This window comes from Marmota flaviventris, chromosome 17 (genome assembly GCF_047511675.1).
Source record: "Marmota flaviventris isolate mMarFla1 chromosome 17, mMarFla1.hap1, whole genome shotgun sequence".
NCBI classification, from domain to species: Eukaryota; Metazoa; Chordata; class Mammalia; order Rodentia; family Sciuridae; genus Marmota; species Marmota flaviventris.
Window position 1 is genome coordinate 51,100,275 of NC_092514.1, and position 13,913 is coordinate 51,114,187.

General features: G+C 46.8%; 1 protein-coding gene across 1 annotated transcript in view; it reads left to right on the forward strand.

Annotated features, from left to right (window-relative positions):
* Ca10 (carbonic anhydrase 10) overlaps positions 1–13,913 on the forward strand; it is a 466,152-nt gene that overhangs the window by 440,343 nt on the left and 11,896 nt on the right. The window contains exons 5-6 of the mRNA XM_027924743.2: positions 5,687–5,782; positions 9,553–9,625. Coding sequence (XP_027780544.1) covers positions 5,687–5,782; positions 9,553–9,625 — 169 coding nt within the window. The remainder of the gene's footprint in view (positions 1–5,686; positions 5,783–9,552; positions 9,626–13,913) is intronic.

Sequence of the window (13,913 nt, forward strand, 5' to 3'; positions counted from 1 at the left end):
TAACTGAAGGCAGGTGGGGTGTGGCCAGGGAGGTGGAGCACGAGGAATGTTACTTAGGGCTCACATTTGGTTCCCTGGTGAGCAAAGAATTACTCAACAAATGTTAGTGATAATCTTCAAAAAAAAAAAAAAATGATGACCAACAATGATACTTAGGCTCCCCTGTGACTATCCTGGTTGTGAATTACATCTGTTCTGATCACCCAGCATTCATGCCATTTTGGGTTGTAAAATATTTTGAACTTTGATCAGTCATATTTTGATCTCCAGAGAAATAGGACCAGTTAAGATATACTGAGAGATGTATAAGAGGAGATTATTATGGAATTGGCTCAAAAGATTATGGAGGCAGAGAAGCTTCACAATATGCCACCTGCAAGTGCCAGGGAAGCCAGAGCTGTGATCCTCAGTCCAAGACCAAAGAGCTGAGACCCATGGGAGTTAAGGAGTAAGTCCAAGAGCCCCAGATTGGAAGGCCCAAGAGCCAGGAGCTGGGATTTTCAAGGACAGGAAAAGACAGATGTCCCAGCCCAAGAAGAATGGTTTTTCCCCGCCTTGGTCTTTTTTTTCTCCACAGGCTCTTTGCAGATTAGATGATGTCTGCCCACATCAGTGAGGGTGGACCTTCTTTTCTCAATCTATTATGCTAATCTCTTCCAGAAACATCCTCGGAGGCACACCCAGGAATACTGTTTTACCAGATATCTGGGCAGTCCTTAGCCTAGTCAAGTGGACACATAAAGTTGACCATCATAAATTTACCTCCCAGATAAGAGTACCAGGGAAACAGAGAGGGCTCGACACTCAATGTCAGTGGTTCATGAAAGGCATCCCAGAGAAGGTGAGGCCGAGCTGACCTGAGAGGTCAAGAACGGTAGGCAGGGGTTCCTTGGCCTCCATTTTGCTCTTCTTAGCAGCCAGAGAGACCTTTTTAAAAATGCACCTCAGATCAAGTGTTTTCTTCCTTCACATCAGCAACTTCCCATTGCTCTTGAAATAAAATCAAAGCTCCTTGCCATGGTCTACAAAGTCCCAAGGTGGTCATCTTGAGCCACCTTGGCCCTTCCCCAACCTGTCTCACTGCCTGTCCCCACCTCGGGCTCTTGGCATTGTCGGGGCTCTCTGTGAGCAAGGAGTCCCCTCTCAATCTTCCCATGTCTGGCTCCTGTCCAACATCAGAACTCAGCTCAAATGTCACCTCCCCAAAGAGGCCTTCACTAGCTACTTGACCAGATGCTGGTCCCCTTCTGCACACATGCACCCCATTCTTTCCATGCCTGACATTCACTTTGTAAGTGAAATCTTGTTTTGCTTCCTTCAAAGCACCTGCTACTCCCTGAAACTCTCTCTAGGAGGGCCAGGATTTCATCGATCTTATTCCAACTGGCCTTATAGTTATGGTTGGCCCTTGAAGGTGTGTTGTTTTTTTTTTTAACAAATAAATGGGTTCCAGGCCCCTGTAAAGGACAGAGGTTATACAATGAGATGAGAACATAAGATTCAAGCTATGCCACACAAGGACAGGTCACATCAGGTCACTCAGAGGCAGAGAATGGTGGCACCTGCTATATGTGAACACCATAAAGAGGCCAGTAGTGTCTCACTTCTTTCTCTATGACCACCATTGCTTTGTCTTGCATTGCTTGGAAACTCTAGGAGGGCTCCCATCTAAAATTAATAAAAATTCAAAATTATAGAATAATTTCCAGGAATCCAGGTTTAGCTCTTTCAGATGGTAATTCCAACTAAGCTCAGGGAAGCTCTCAGGGCATCTCTTTAATGAATAGTCAGACTTGGTGTTTAATTAGCTTGTCATCATTAGCTCTCAAAGCATTTGCTCCCAGACGCAGCTCCTGCACTGTTCCGCGGTCTTGGTGGCCGGGCTCGCTTGCTCAGAAGGTTGAACAATCACTTACTGATCATCTACTGATTTCAGTCAGACTCTGTGATTACACTAAGTCCCAAAGTTGAAGTTCAGTTAAACTACATCTTAGGCGTCATCTTGAAAGGGCAAGAAGTAGTTGCCAGATATCATTTTCAGAACCCACCTGCCAATCTGACACTTGGTCCCTCGCGGGATACAATTTACACATTGCTGCTCCCTTAGTCCTACTTGGGACATCCTGCTAGGGACAAGCTGTGGAGTCTCTTCCCAGGCCCACCCACACCCAGGCATGCTGGGAGTGATGAGGGCACATTGGAGTAGCACCACGGTGCCTGGTTGGGGCATAGAACAAAAAACGACCCCTGTAGGAACTATAATTGCCACTGACAGAGACCTGGGAGGCAGGTCGAGGGAGGCAGTGCTGTTTCATGGGGAATCTCTGCTGCCAGGGCATGAACTGGTACAGCCCCAGGTGGTCTCTCTCTCTTCCTTTTGATGCCCAAACTGTCTTCTGGCAGTGAGAATAAGAAGCCTGGCCACTGCCAGCTGCTTCCTGGCATCATCTGGTGCTGCTCCCAGAGGTTCTGTGGACTGGGAACTCTCTATGGGCCTTGGAGTCACCATGTATCCATGCTGTATCCATCCAACTAAGCACATCTCTGCCTTAAAGGGCCAACAGCTGAATGACACCCTCCCCACTCCTACTCTCTCTCCCTCCTCCAGGATGCCATTTATGGTCTATGCAGAATATTTTATTCCCCTGCTGAAAGCCTTTTGATAATTCTTATGCCAGGCTTCCTATGGACACAGTCTACCTTCCAACATACACGATGTATGTACCCCTGAAGCCAGCCACACTGAAATGGAGAAGAGGTGAACAGCCAGGCAAAACAGGGCTCTGCTAACCTGCCAACAGTGCATGCTAAATAAGTGTTTCTCAAACCTGAATTTCCCTTCCAATCGCTGGGAATCTGTTAGAATACAAATTGATCCAGGACTGTTGATCCAGGACATCTGGGGTGGGGCCCTGATTCTGCATTTCTAACAAGATCCCAGATGCCCTAACTGTGACTATCGCTGATCCCCAAACCACACATTGAGTAGCAAAGTACCCTGTCATCTTTCTAACACCTGGGTGGGGGCGGGGGGATGCCACACTCAAAGTAATTTCATTTTAAGAACATGTTCACTCTATAAAATCATCATTTTTGTAGATCAAAAGGTCAATTTCATCTGTTCAACCTAATGGAACAGGCAGTCTATCAACCAACTGCTAACAGAAACCAAAGCTCATAACACCAGAATCCTAGGCAACTTACCTTGGAACGAGGAGGAGGTGAGACTTCAAATAAAAATCCTAAATATGTTACCAGGACCTTGAGGCAGAGCACAGCCTGACCCCCACACACATCAGCCCTGTTCCAACAGCCCCTAGCCCTTGGCAGAATCCCATCCCATGGGGCAGCCAGTGACCTGGAAGACCTCTCCCTGCCTTCTTCTAGCTTGCAAGCTGGGGAACAGGATTGCTCCCCTGGACTGCCTTCCTCTCCCCTGCTCTAGTGTTCTGAGCCTGCTGCAATTTCAAGGCATGTCTTGAAGCCCTGGCACATCAACCAGGTGGCTTTGTAGGCCACTTGGGTCAGACAGGAGGATCTTAGCAGATGGTGGCATGTGTGTTGATCTCATCTTAAAAAGCTCTCTCAGCACTGGAAAGAAAAGGGTGTTGAGCATATGAGAACCTTGGCACTTCCACAGGGCAACACGTCTCCACTTGCCAAAAGTCCCAGTTGTGTGGGGGAACAAGAGAAGGGGCAATGAACATGGGCCTGATAGGGTCCTGCAGAGATGGAGCATTCACCAGCTCCTGCCTATGGTGGCCCTTCTGACAACAGCCAAGTTGCTGCCATGACACAATCTGGCTCTACTGGCAAAACTCACAAGAAGGAAAAAAAGAAATAAGCCAACGGACAGCTCAAGAGCCGCGGTAACACGTGCTCCCTCCACGAGGAGTTCCACTGGCTCGGGATGTATAGACAACCTCAGATTCAAGGTACCCTCCATCTGAGAAGGCCCTGAGGGGTCTTGATGCTTATTGATGTTTTCCTGGCTCTCAACTCCAGCTGCCTTCCAACCAGAGAGCTTTTAACAAATACCAGTGTCTGCTTGGCACCCCAAATCAATAAAACCAGAATCGGAGCGGCCAGGCAGACCCCGGAGGGCTTTCAAAACACCCAGGTGATCTGGGTGCATGGCAAAGGTTGCAAACCATTGCATCAGAGAGATTTTTTTTTCCCCAAAGTTCAAGGTAAAGTACCTTTTTTGATCATTGCCTTTCTCAACTTCTAAAACCTCACTCCTTTTTTTAAATGCGATTCAGGATATGGCAATAATGAATACTCTTATACTTTCGGAGTCACAAATCACTTTTACAGGCACAACCTTATTAGATTCTCAAATCAGCCTGTAGAAAGCGCTAACACCATTACAGAAAGATATATGATGAGCTTGCCGTGACATTGTTTATAAGAGACAAAAAAAAATGGAAACAATCTGAAAGCCAGTGAGAGAATGGTTAAATACGTTATGGGGCATTCACACAGCAGAAAAGCAACAGCCATTAGGGAGAGTAAGGTAGATCTGTATGTATTGACTTAGACAGCCGGGAACTAGTGTTCCATTTTTAAAAAGCAGGTTCAGAATCATAATTATAAATGATTCCTTCTCTATTGTTTTTTAAGCCCTATTTCCATGAGCATGATTTATAAGCACGAAAGGGTGTCTGAAAGGTCTACACGAAATTTTATAGTGGTATTGCTCAGGCTGGGATGAGCCAGAGGTAGAGGAGTCTCTCACTGCTTCTTACTTCTATATTTTTAAGTTTTTTTTCAAAAATTATAGTTCTACACTGTTGGGGAAAAAAATCCATTTTAAATTTACTGCCCTGAGATGAATTCTAAGACACTCATGTTTTCGGAGGAAGCAATGGAATCAGGAATGCGGTGGAGTCCTGTGACCAGGTGGCTAAGAATTGGTGGTGCATTGGTTTGAACATACATATATGCTATGTTTCACAGATTTAAAACAACTTTTAAAAAATTACATAACAGAGAGAAAGCCTAGTTCACTGCAGCCTGAATCCAGGGCTCCTTTTGCTCCCCACATGGCCTGCTACACAGGGCTCCACAGGCAAATGGCTGGCTTCTGCTGAGGCCGAGGAGGTAACATTTTGCACAACTAGGTGACCTATGAAGGTTGGTGCATCAGAAGTTGAGCTTCTGTCCCTCTCTGCATGAGAATCCCTGCACCCTCCAGACTGGTCAATCTCTTCTCAGAGCCACTGGCTGACTAGGGACCTACCAAGTCCTTGCTTTTCCAAAGGCTGCCAGGAAGATTTTCTCAGTGGCAGCTGTTGGTGAAGCCGGGAGATTGTGTGGGCCCCTGCAGGGCTGTTTCATTCCTAATAAGGAAATTCACTTTACACACACTTTAGGGGAATTGTCCTAGGAGGGAGCCAGGAGCAGATGGGTACTGAGCTTATTAAAAGCATGCTTGTCACCGGAAGACATTTGCAAATATGTATGGGGTATATGTGTGTATCTATGCATGTTTGTGTGCATTTTACTCACAAGGACACACACTTACATATGCCACTGAAATCCCTTCAATTAAAAGCCTGTCTGTGATTGTTCTTCAACTTACTTTGCAGTTAGTTCACTTTTATGGGGGTGGGGGGCACATGCTGTTTCTCACACCTTTTAACACTGGATTGTTGTTCTCACTCTTGTTTTTCCCTCCTGACAGGTGCAGCTTATCCACTATAACCATGAGTTATATACAAATGTCACAGAAGCTGCAAAGAGTCCAAATGGATTGGTGGTAGTTTCTATATTTATAAAAGTAAGTGCCTTGCATTCCTTCCTTCATTCTTCTCTTCTGGCCGTTCTCTGCCCCAATCAGAAAATCAGTCTCTGTTGAAGTTGGAAATATTAAAGAGGTGATATGGATTAATGTTCCTGCCTAAGAAAAGCTGCAGGGTCTCGTGACTTTAATATCCATAAGATTCATGAAAAATGCAGTCCCCTGCAGCAAGATGTAAAAATGATGGGTTCCATTTCAAGCATCAAGACCTGAGGGTTCAGGCAGTTTCTGTCCTATAGAGAAAAAAAAAACGTTCTGGGTCCAGGGACAGGCTTCAGATCCCCCCTAAAGCAGTAGAATCAAAGGATGCAATAGCAGAAGGGGAGGGGCTTCCCACTGATGCCTCCTAGGGCTGAAGACCTGTCCATCAATCTGCTGCTCCTGAGAAACAAGGGAGATGCGCCTCCTCTGCAGGCTCTGCACTGAACAGCTCCTCCTGGCTTCCCCATTTTGCTCATCCTCTCTCACTTTCCTGCTGCTGTCTTTCAGACATTCTGGGGAGGCACCTGCCTCAGGCATCTCCCTAACAGGCAGCAACAGTACAAAATCTCCAACCAAGCAAATTCTAATTCATTATATAAAACTCCCTTTAACATTTTGGCAGAGGTAGAGTAAAGCAGAAAAACTAAATTTTTAAAATTTAAAAAAAAAGAAATCTTTCCAATTAGGAAAATAAATAGATTTTTTTAAAAAAAGTTACAGTAGGTTACAATCCCAAAAGTCAACAGTGCCTGTAGTAGCCCCTGGGAAGGCATTGGCCAGATTATTTGAGAAAGAGGACCAATCAGGACTTGGAATCTGATAATCAATCAAAACCAAGCATTCAGCTGGGTACAGTGGCAGTGGCTCATGCCTGTAATAGTAAGACCTCTCCTAAAAAAAAAAAAAAAGAAAAGAAAAAGAAAAGAAAAAAAAAATCCCGGCATTACCATCAAGAAGTGGTAGCTTTCAATGACATCATCATCATTACTCAAAAGAATGGCAAGTAATGCAACCCCAGGGCTCCACTCCTCCCCCAAAGCATGACCCTGTACAATATGCAATTCTCCCCACCCATCTCCCAGGTGCCAAGCCTCCCCTAACATCCTTGCCCTCATCTGGGCCAGGGCAGGGCAGAGCTGTGCACTGGGCAGGGGCATCCATGATAAAGTATGGTCCCTGGCCACAAACTCCAAACTCCTCCATTAGCAATGACAGGAAGGGGGCATTTAGCCAAGGAACCCTGTCTTAGGCTTTTCGTGTCATCTTGGTCCCAGCACAGAGCCTGCTACTTCCTGCACTGTGTCTTTGACATCATCACAAACCCTGGAATAAGAAAGAGCAGAATCCCAGTACCAGGCACCGTAGTATGTGTTTTACATCTATTTTATTATTTAACCCTAAAGTTGCCATCCTGCCCAAAAGCTGGAGACTTGGAGTTATTGGCTAAAAGAAAACAGTGGTACATCTGTGGAGTTTTTTTTTTAATCTCTGTCCTCCACTAATCCCCCATCCTTTCCACGACCACAGGGAACAGAGATTTGGCTGTAATTGCTGCTCAATCACACACCATTAACTTCCCACTTAAGCTCACTTATACCAAGTACATATTTTATCCTCTCACCCACACCGCCTGCACACTAGTGCCCACAAATCATCTGTGAGCACTTTGGAAATTTCTCAATTATTTTTAATCAGCCCAAAAGGGGATAGTCTCCATGTTAATGCTGTCTGGACTCACCAGGTACCAGGAGCCTGAGACCCCCAGCAATTAAGGGACATGGCAGATTCCTTCTCAGCCATGACAACATATTTTTGGCCCTCCTTCCTTAGTGGAATGCCTGAGCACAAGCAGGGGACTTCAAGCCATCTTTTAAATGCTAAAGGCTATGTCACAGTAGAAGTTGAATTTAGCACTAAAGTTTCCAGGGAGCGACAGTGTTCAATTAGGGACTTTTCTCCATTCAGAGTGGACTTTAGTCTCCATGGAGCATTATCACTGGTCAAGCTCCCCTGGGTGTGTGTCTCCCCACAACACACCCAGCAAACTGTGTGAAAAGAGAGACAGATGGAGGGAAAATAAACAGCCTGTGCTTTCCCCAAACCAAAATTACCTGTTGCTTATCTAATAATAATCATCATCTGCTGCAATTTTTCCAACCCTCAGAATAAATCAGGTTTAAAATGTTGATGTGTCACAGCATCCGATTAGCAGCCGAGGCGTAAATTGCAGAGCAGAGCTGAGCTGAGCAAGGTAGGAGATAAAGGAGGAGGATGAACAGGGGCACTCAGGAGAGGCTGAGTGAAAAGGCACTGGGAAGGAAACAGCGCTCATGGTGACGCGGAGCCACACGGGAACTCATACGTGGTGGGTCCACCAAAGGTAGCTCTGGGCTCCTTGAAGTTTAGCTCCTCCTCCCTGGAATTGGAGCTATAAGGGCATACACATAAAATGGGACCCATGATGGGCACTTGGTGAATATTTACTGGATGGATGGATGGATGGATGGATGGATGTGGGAAGGAAGGGACTGATTGGCTGAAAGGTATGACTTATGGATATTCAATTTGTGTAGTAATTACCAGTGATATATCAAGTTTCTATATTACTTTTTAGAGTGGCTTTTTCCACCTGCTGATACTTTTATCCTGGATACTCTTTCCCTCTCACTCCGTGCTTAGATAAATATCTATCTCCTAACATGTCACTCTGTACTCTCTACTCAAAATGCTTTGATAGTTCCATTCCTACAGAATAAACTGTTCATGTCCTAGCATGACTTCCAAAGCCTGATGTGTCAGCCTCTGCCCACTCCCTGGCCTCGCCCTCCATCCTTCCCCACAACCTCCGCTCCACCAGCAACACAATTCTGAAATGCTTCCGTGAGCAGGTCAGGTTCTCACGGCCCCCATCCATGGATGTATAGGTCCTCCATGTTTTTATTGCCCTTCCCCCTTTTCCACACTCTCCCACCAAAACACCTGCTGACTTCCACCCATCCTCCCAGACACACGCATGCCTAATGCCCCTTTTCCCTAATAACATCACACCTGAGACTATCATAGCCCTCCTCACATCATATGAAAACCATTTGCTCACCCACTCACCTGTCTTTCTTGTCTACACTGGGGGCTCCTACAGCATAGGGTCTATGTCTGTGATCTCTGAATTTCCAGCCATCATAGAGTTGGATACATAGTGGGCACTAAGTAAGTATGAATGGTGTTTTAGTCAGCTTTTTTTTTTTTTTTTTGCTGTGGCGGCTGAAAGACCCAACCAGAATAACTGTAGATCAGGAAAGGTTTCTTTAGGGGCTCACGGTTTCAGAGGTCTCAATCCATAGGCAGCCAGCTCCATTCCTCGGGGCTCGAGGTGAGGAAGGACATCATGGTGGAAGAGTGTGGCAGAGGGAAGTAGCTCACAGGGTGATCAGGAAGCAGAGAGAGAGAGAGAGAGTTTCTACTCTCCAGATACAAAATATATACCCCAAAGCCATGACCCCAAATCTCCCCTCCTCCTGCCACACTCTACCACTTCAGTTACCACTTGGTTAATCCCTATCAGGGGATTAATTCGCTGATTGGATTAAGACTCTTAATACCCAATCATTGATCCTCTGAACCTTCTTGCATTGTCTCACATGTGAGCTTTTGGGGGGGACACCTCACATCCAAACCGTTACAAATGGGCAAGAGAATGCACAGAGGTGATGCTTATCCTGGGAAAGTGCTACCCAGTCATTCATATTTTCTTCTCTTCCCCCCCTTAGGTTTCTGATTCATCAAACCCATTTCTTAATCGAATGCTCAACAGAGATACCATCACAAGAATAACATATAAAAGTAAGTTTGGTTCCATTTCCCCTACAGCAACTCTTCTATAAAGGTCAGCCCTGTCGAAAGGCAAGAAGCCAGAACTGATGATCTCCGTGGGCCCCTTTCAGCTTCATGATCCTTTAATTCTGTTACAAAGTCACTCTGGAGAGTCGGGGTTTGGCCAAGAAGCAGCTCATTTCAAGCAGAAGTCCCTGGGGTGTCTTAGTCAGCCACGCCTGTCTCAGGCAATAACGATTATGACGATGTGGTCGTTGTTATTCCGTGGTTTGGTAACGAGCTGGGGGACTCTGATGGCTGGCTGGCTAACTCCACCATGTCAGCTGTCCACAGATGGAGCTTTGCCAATCGTATGATTGCAAAAGTACCCACCAGGTACTTTGGGTCCAACCTTTAACTGAGTCCCTGGGCCGGGCCGAGTCTCCTTCTCCTTATGGCTGGGCCCCCCTTCCAGGAGGAGGCAGGAGGTGGCATCGTTTTTTTGTTCTCTGTGGCCCATGGATCCAGAGACTCTGCGCAGTTTCCTTGAGTTTTTGGAGTGCTTCATCCCAGATTTCTTTAGCAGAAAAAAGAGAACAGTGAAAAGTTGAAGGAGGAGAAAAATGAAGGTACCGCAGCCCTCCTCCTCAGCAACCCCAGAAGTTGCAGGATTTAGAGAAAGTTGTGTGAGATTCCTAAAGTCTTCCCCTTCTAGAGTTTTGAATCAATCACTAAGTAAACAATGATTTCCACCAAAGGCAAAAGAAAAAAAAGCAAGCAAACGTTCTAACGCCCCACATCTCCCTGGCACATCCTTGATCCAGGAGCTCAGCTTTGCCCACTGCTTCTACCTCCAAAGGTGATGTAGGAAAGACAGAGTGAGTGTTTAAAGGCCTCCCCTGGGTGACTGGAGGAAAAGTATAGAGATCTCTGCCCCTCGCTTGCTCATTTATTCATTCAACAAACACTTCCTTCAGGAAGGTAAAGATGGCTCAGATGCAAGCCCTACCCACAAGCTGCTCACCACTAGGTCCTCCTGTGTGAGGAGACAGAGGTGCTGCTGGGGTGATGGATGAGCCTGGAGAATCACCCCACTAGACAGACATCATCTAGAAGAATGAATTAAGTTGTCTCTAAACACATTGCGGCCACCCTCATCAGTATGCTGGTGGAGTCCTCTCTAAGCACACACTTAGATTGCTCAGCTAAGGGAGATATTTCCGTCTTGCTTGTAAATAGCACATTTATAACTGCCCATAAAAGATTATTATTCTTTTAACTTTTTTTGATTAAAAAAGCATGAAAATTAAATAAAATGTTTTCAAATAATCTTGAATTTGCAGTTTAGAGACCGTGAAAAACCATGAAATTGCACATTAAGTCCCAACACACAATCTGACAGATTGCTACTCAAAGTCGATCATTGGCGGTGGGGGGGGGGGGGGGCTTTTCTCCCCTCCCCACCTCACCCCCAGCTCTGGTCGGATTAATATGACGTGATGCGGCTGCTGCCACAGAGGGAGGAACAGGGGAGAGGAGGGGAGAGAGAGAGGGAGAAGGAGATCAAGGGAAGGATAGAAAGAGAAAGGGGAGGAATGATAGACAAAGAGAGGGGTGGAAGAAAGGAGGAAAGGAGGGAAAGAGGAAGCCAAAGCATTGCAGGCAGAGGCAGCAGAGGCTACAAACCTTGGAGAGCACTGAGGAGACTGCAGAGAGTTCAGAGGGAGGGGCTCCATCTCTAGCAGCCCTTGGTGCCCAAGGTGAAGCACACCCCATCAGCATCAGTGAAGCCCAAGTGAGTGGAGGAATGATGGCCTCAGCAGTAAGGAGTGGCAGGAAGGGTGCTCTGGAGACAGACCTAGAAGACTGTACGAGCACTCCCTCTGCCATCTGACCCCCAGTCTCCATGCCTGCTAGGGCCACAGGAAGAGAAAGGGGAATCCAAGCAAGATAAAGAGACCCTGACTGCATGGGGAGAGGAGACTGTCTCTGCCCCCTAATAACAGGTATTTTGTACTCTGATGCCCCAGGGGGGAATAATGTAGGTGTTCCCCATAGCGACCTTTGTCACACACCTGAAAGGACCAGCACCACAGGGATAATGATGGCCTGATATGAAGGGATGGCCTCAACACCCCATGCACAGGACACAGGCGGAAAGGGATTTGATTTGCTCAGCAGGATACAGATCTCTTCCATCTGGTTAAACTCCCCTGAAGCCACCGGCCTGTGGAGGGTTGACCTGGTGACAAGCAGGGGGTGTGAGGGACCTGGAATAGGACACAGCCAGTGGCATAGGGAGAGACACCAGCCTGGGGATCTCTCTGGAAGCGCTGCAAGAGGCAGGAGGATATGCTGGCATCAGCCCATGAATTCCAGTCCTGATGCAGACAAAGCCACCTGCTTGGGGGCACCTATCAGGGTAGCCTGCTTCCACTTTTGTAAGTGAAACAGAAAACAATCAACACCCATCCACCCACATACACAGACAACCACTGCAACCACAGTACTCGGTTCACCTGACCACAGCACCCCTACTCCCCCAACCAGCCCACACCACTGCTGCTGCCCAGAATTACACCCCCGCGGAGCTCCAATTTCCCCGGATTGCTTAGATGCAGTGCCTACTGTATGACAAGATGGGCATCAGGAATATGGAGGGACGCTCTCTGAGCAATGTTCACACTCCAGGCTCCATGCTTACATGCAGCACCTCGGCTCATGCTCACCAAGTCCTCCAAAGTGGGTCCGGTTGCTTACCCCAGCTTACGGATGAGCCCGCGGATGCCGCCAAGTGGGTACTCAACAGCAAGCGCTGACTCTTCCCTGCTGCTCTTAGGGTCAGTCGGGGTAACGGGGTCTCCAGCCAGAGCTCCAGGGGTCAGCTGAGGCAGCTCACTCCACACAGCTCGAGTTCGTCCAGGACCAGGAGCCCTAGTCTCCTGGTGGAGGTCAGAAACACGTCATGTGACCTAAGACCTCTGCTCACTTTCCACCGGCCAACACAAGCCACGTGGCCAAGCCCAAAATCAAAACCCACCCATGGAGATGGGGGTGAGGAGCAAGCACACACTTAATGACCAACAGCCTACACTTCCACGCTAGAGAGCAAGGATTCTGGGTCCTAGGTCATTTCCTTTATCATGCTTCCTCCCTACGGAACAAGAAAAGTTAGCTCTGAGGTCTTAAAACTAGTTTTAATCCTGATACGTTGACATTACATGAAATTTGTCAGCGTGACATTTTGAAGAGCCTTTTTTTTTTTTTTTTTGCTTTTTGTATTTGTTCCACTCGGAAGGGACATAAACTAATCACACAACTAATGTGGTGGCCCATGTTCAGGGTCATCTCCACCCAACTTTTCTGCAATTCCTGTGTTTCCCTTGGCATGGGACCTCCAATGGAAATCAGTGTCACCTAGAGGCACAACAGTGGCACTGTCATTATGGGCATATACAGTAACCAGAAAAGGCTTAGAGAGTGCTTTCAGACGGGTTCAGTCGTCCTCAAGTCTTCCTCTTGGAGGCCATGTTGTAACTAGAAGCCAGTCTGACTTCAAGCCAAGGGACATGATCTGCTGAAAGAAGGAGCACTCTGGTTACTTGGCTGCAGATAGACTTCAGAGAATCAAGGGGGAAAGTGAGAAACGAAGGCAGCCATCCAAATCATGGGACTTTGATCATGACTATGTCAATGGGAAGGGGTAGTGGCAAATGATTTGGGTTTATTTTAAAGGTAAAGCCAAGAGATTTCTTGGTAAATCAGATGGGTGAAATGGGAGGAAAAGAGATGTCAAAAATGACCTTAAGGTTTTTAGCTGGGGCTAGAAGACACTCCCATCCACTGAGATGGGGCAGATTTAGGGGAAGCATATCTGTGGGTGGAAAGGGAATCACAAACTTTGAACACGTTGAGCTTAAGATGTCTATTAGGCCCCCAAGAAGAGGTGGGGTGTAGGCAGTTGGATAAGTCTGGATTTCAGGAGAGAATACTGAAATGTAAATGTGGAAGACATCGACATCCAGATGGCATTTAAACTTGGGTGAAATCGTGGAAGTAAGAATAAATAGACAAGAGAGGCGGGACATGTCTTCACTTTCGAAAGAGCAGCTCAAATCTTCATGACTTAGAATTGAAAAACACTTCTAAAGATATCTGTAAAATCCCACCATGCAAGAGGCTCCTCTGTGGCCACCTCCTCAGCCAGTGCGGAGGTGCGGGGAGGAGGGAACAAACAGCTCCTGTGTAGTTAGTATTTTTATAGTGCACAGTCATGACAATGTGATTCCTAGGAAGCTTAGATTTCCCTAGAAACCTG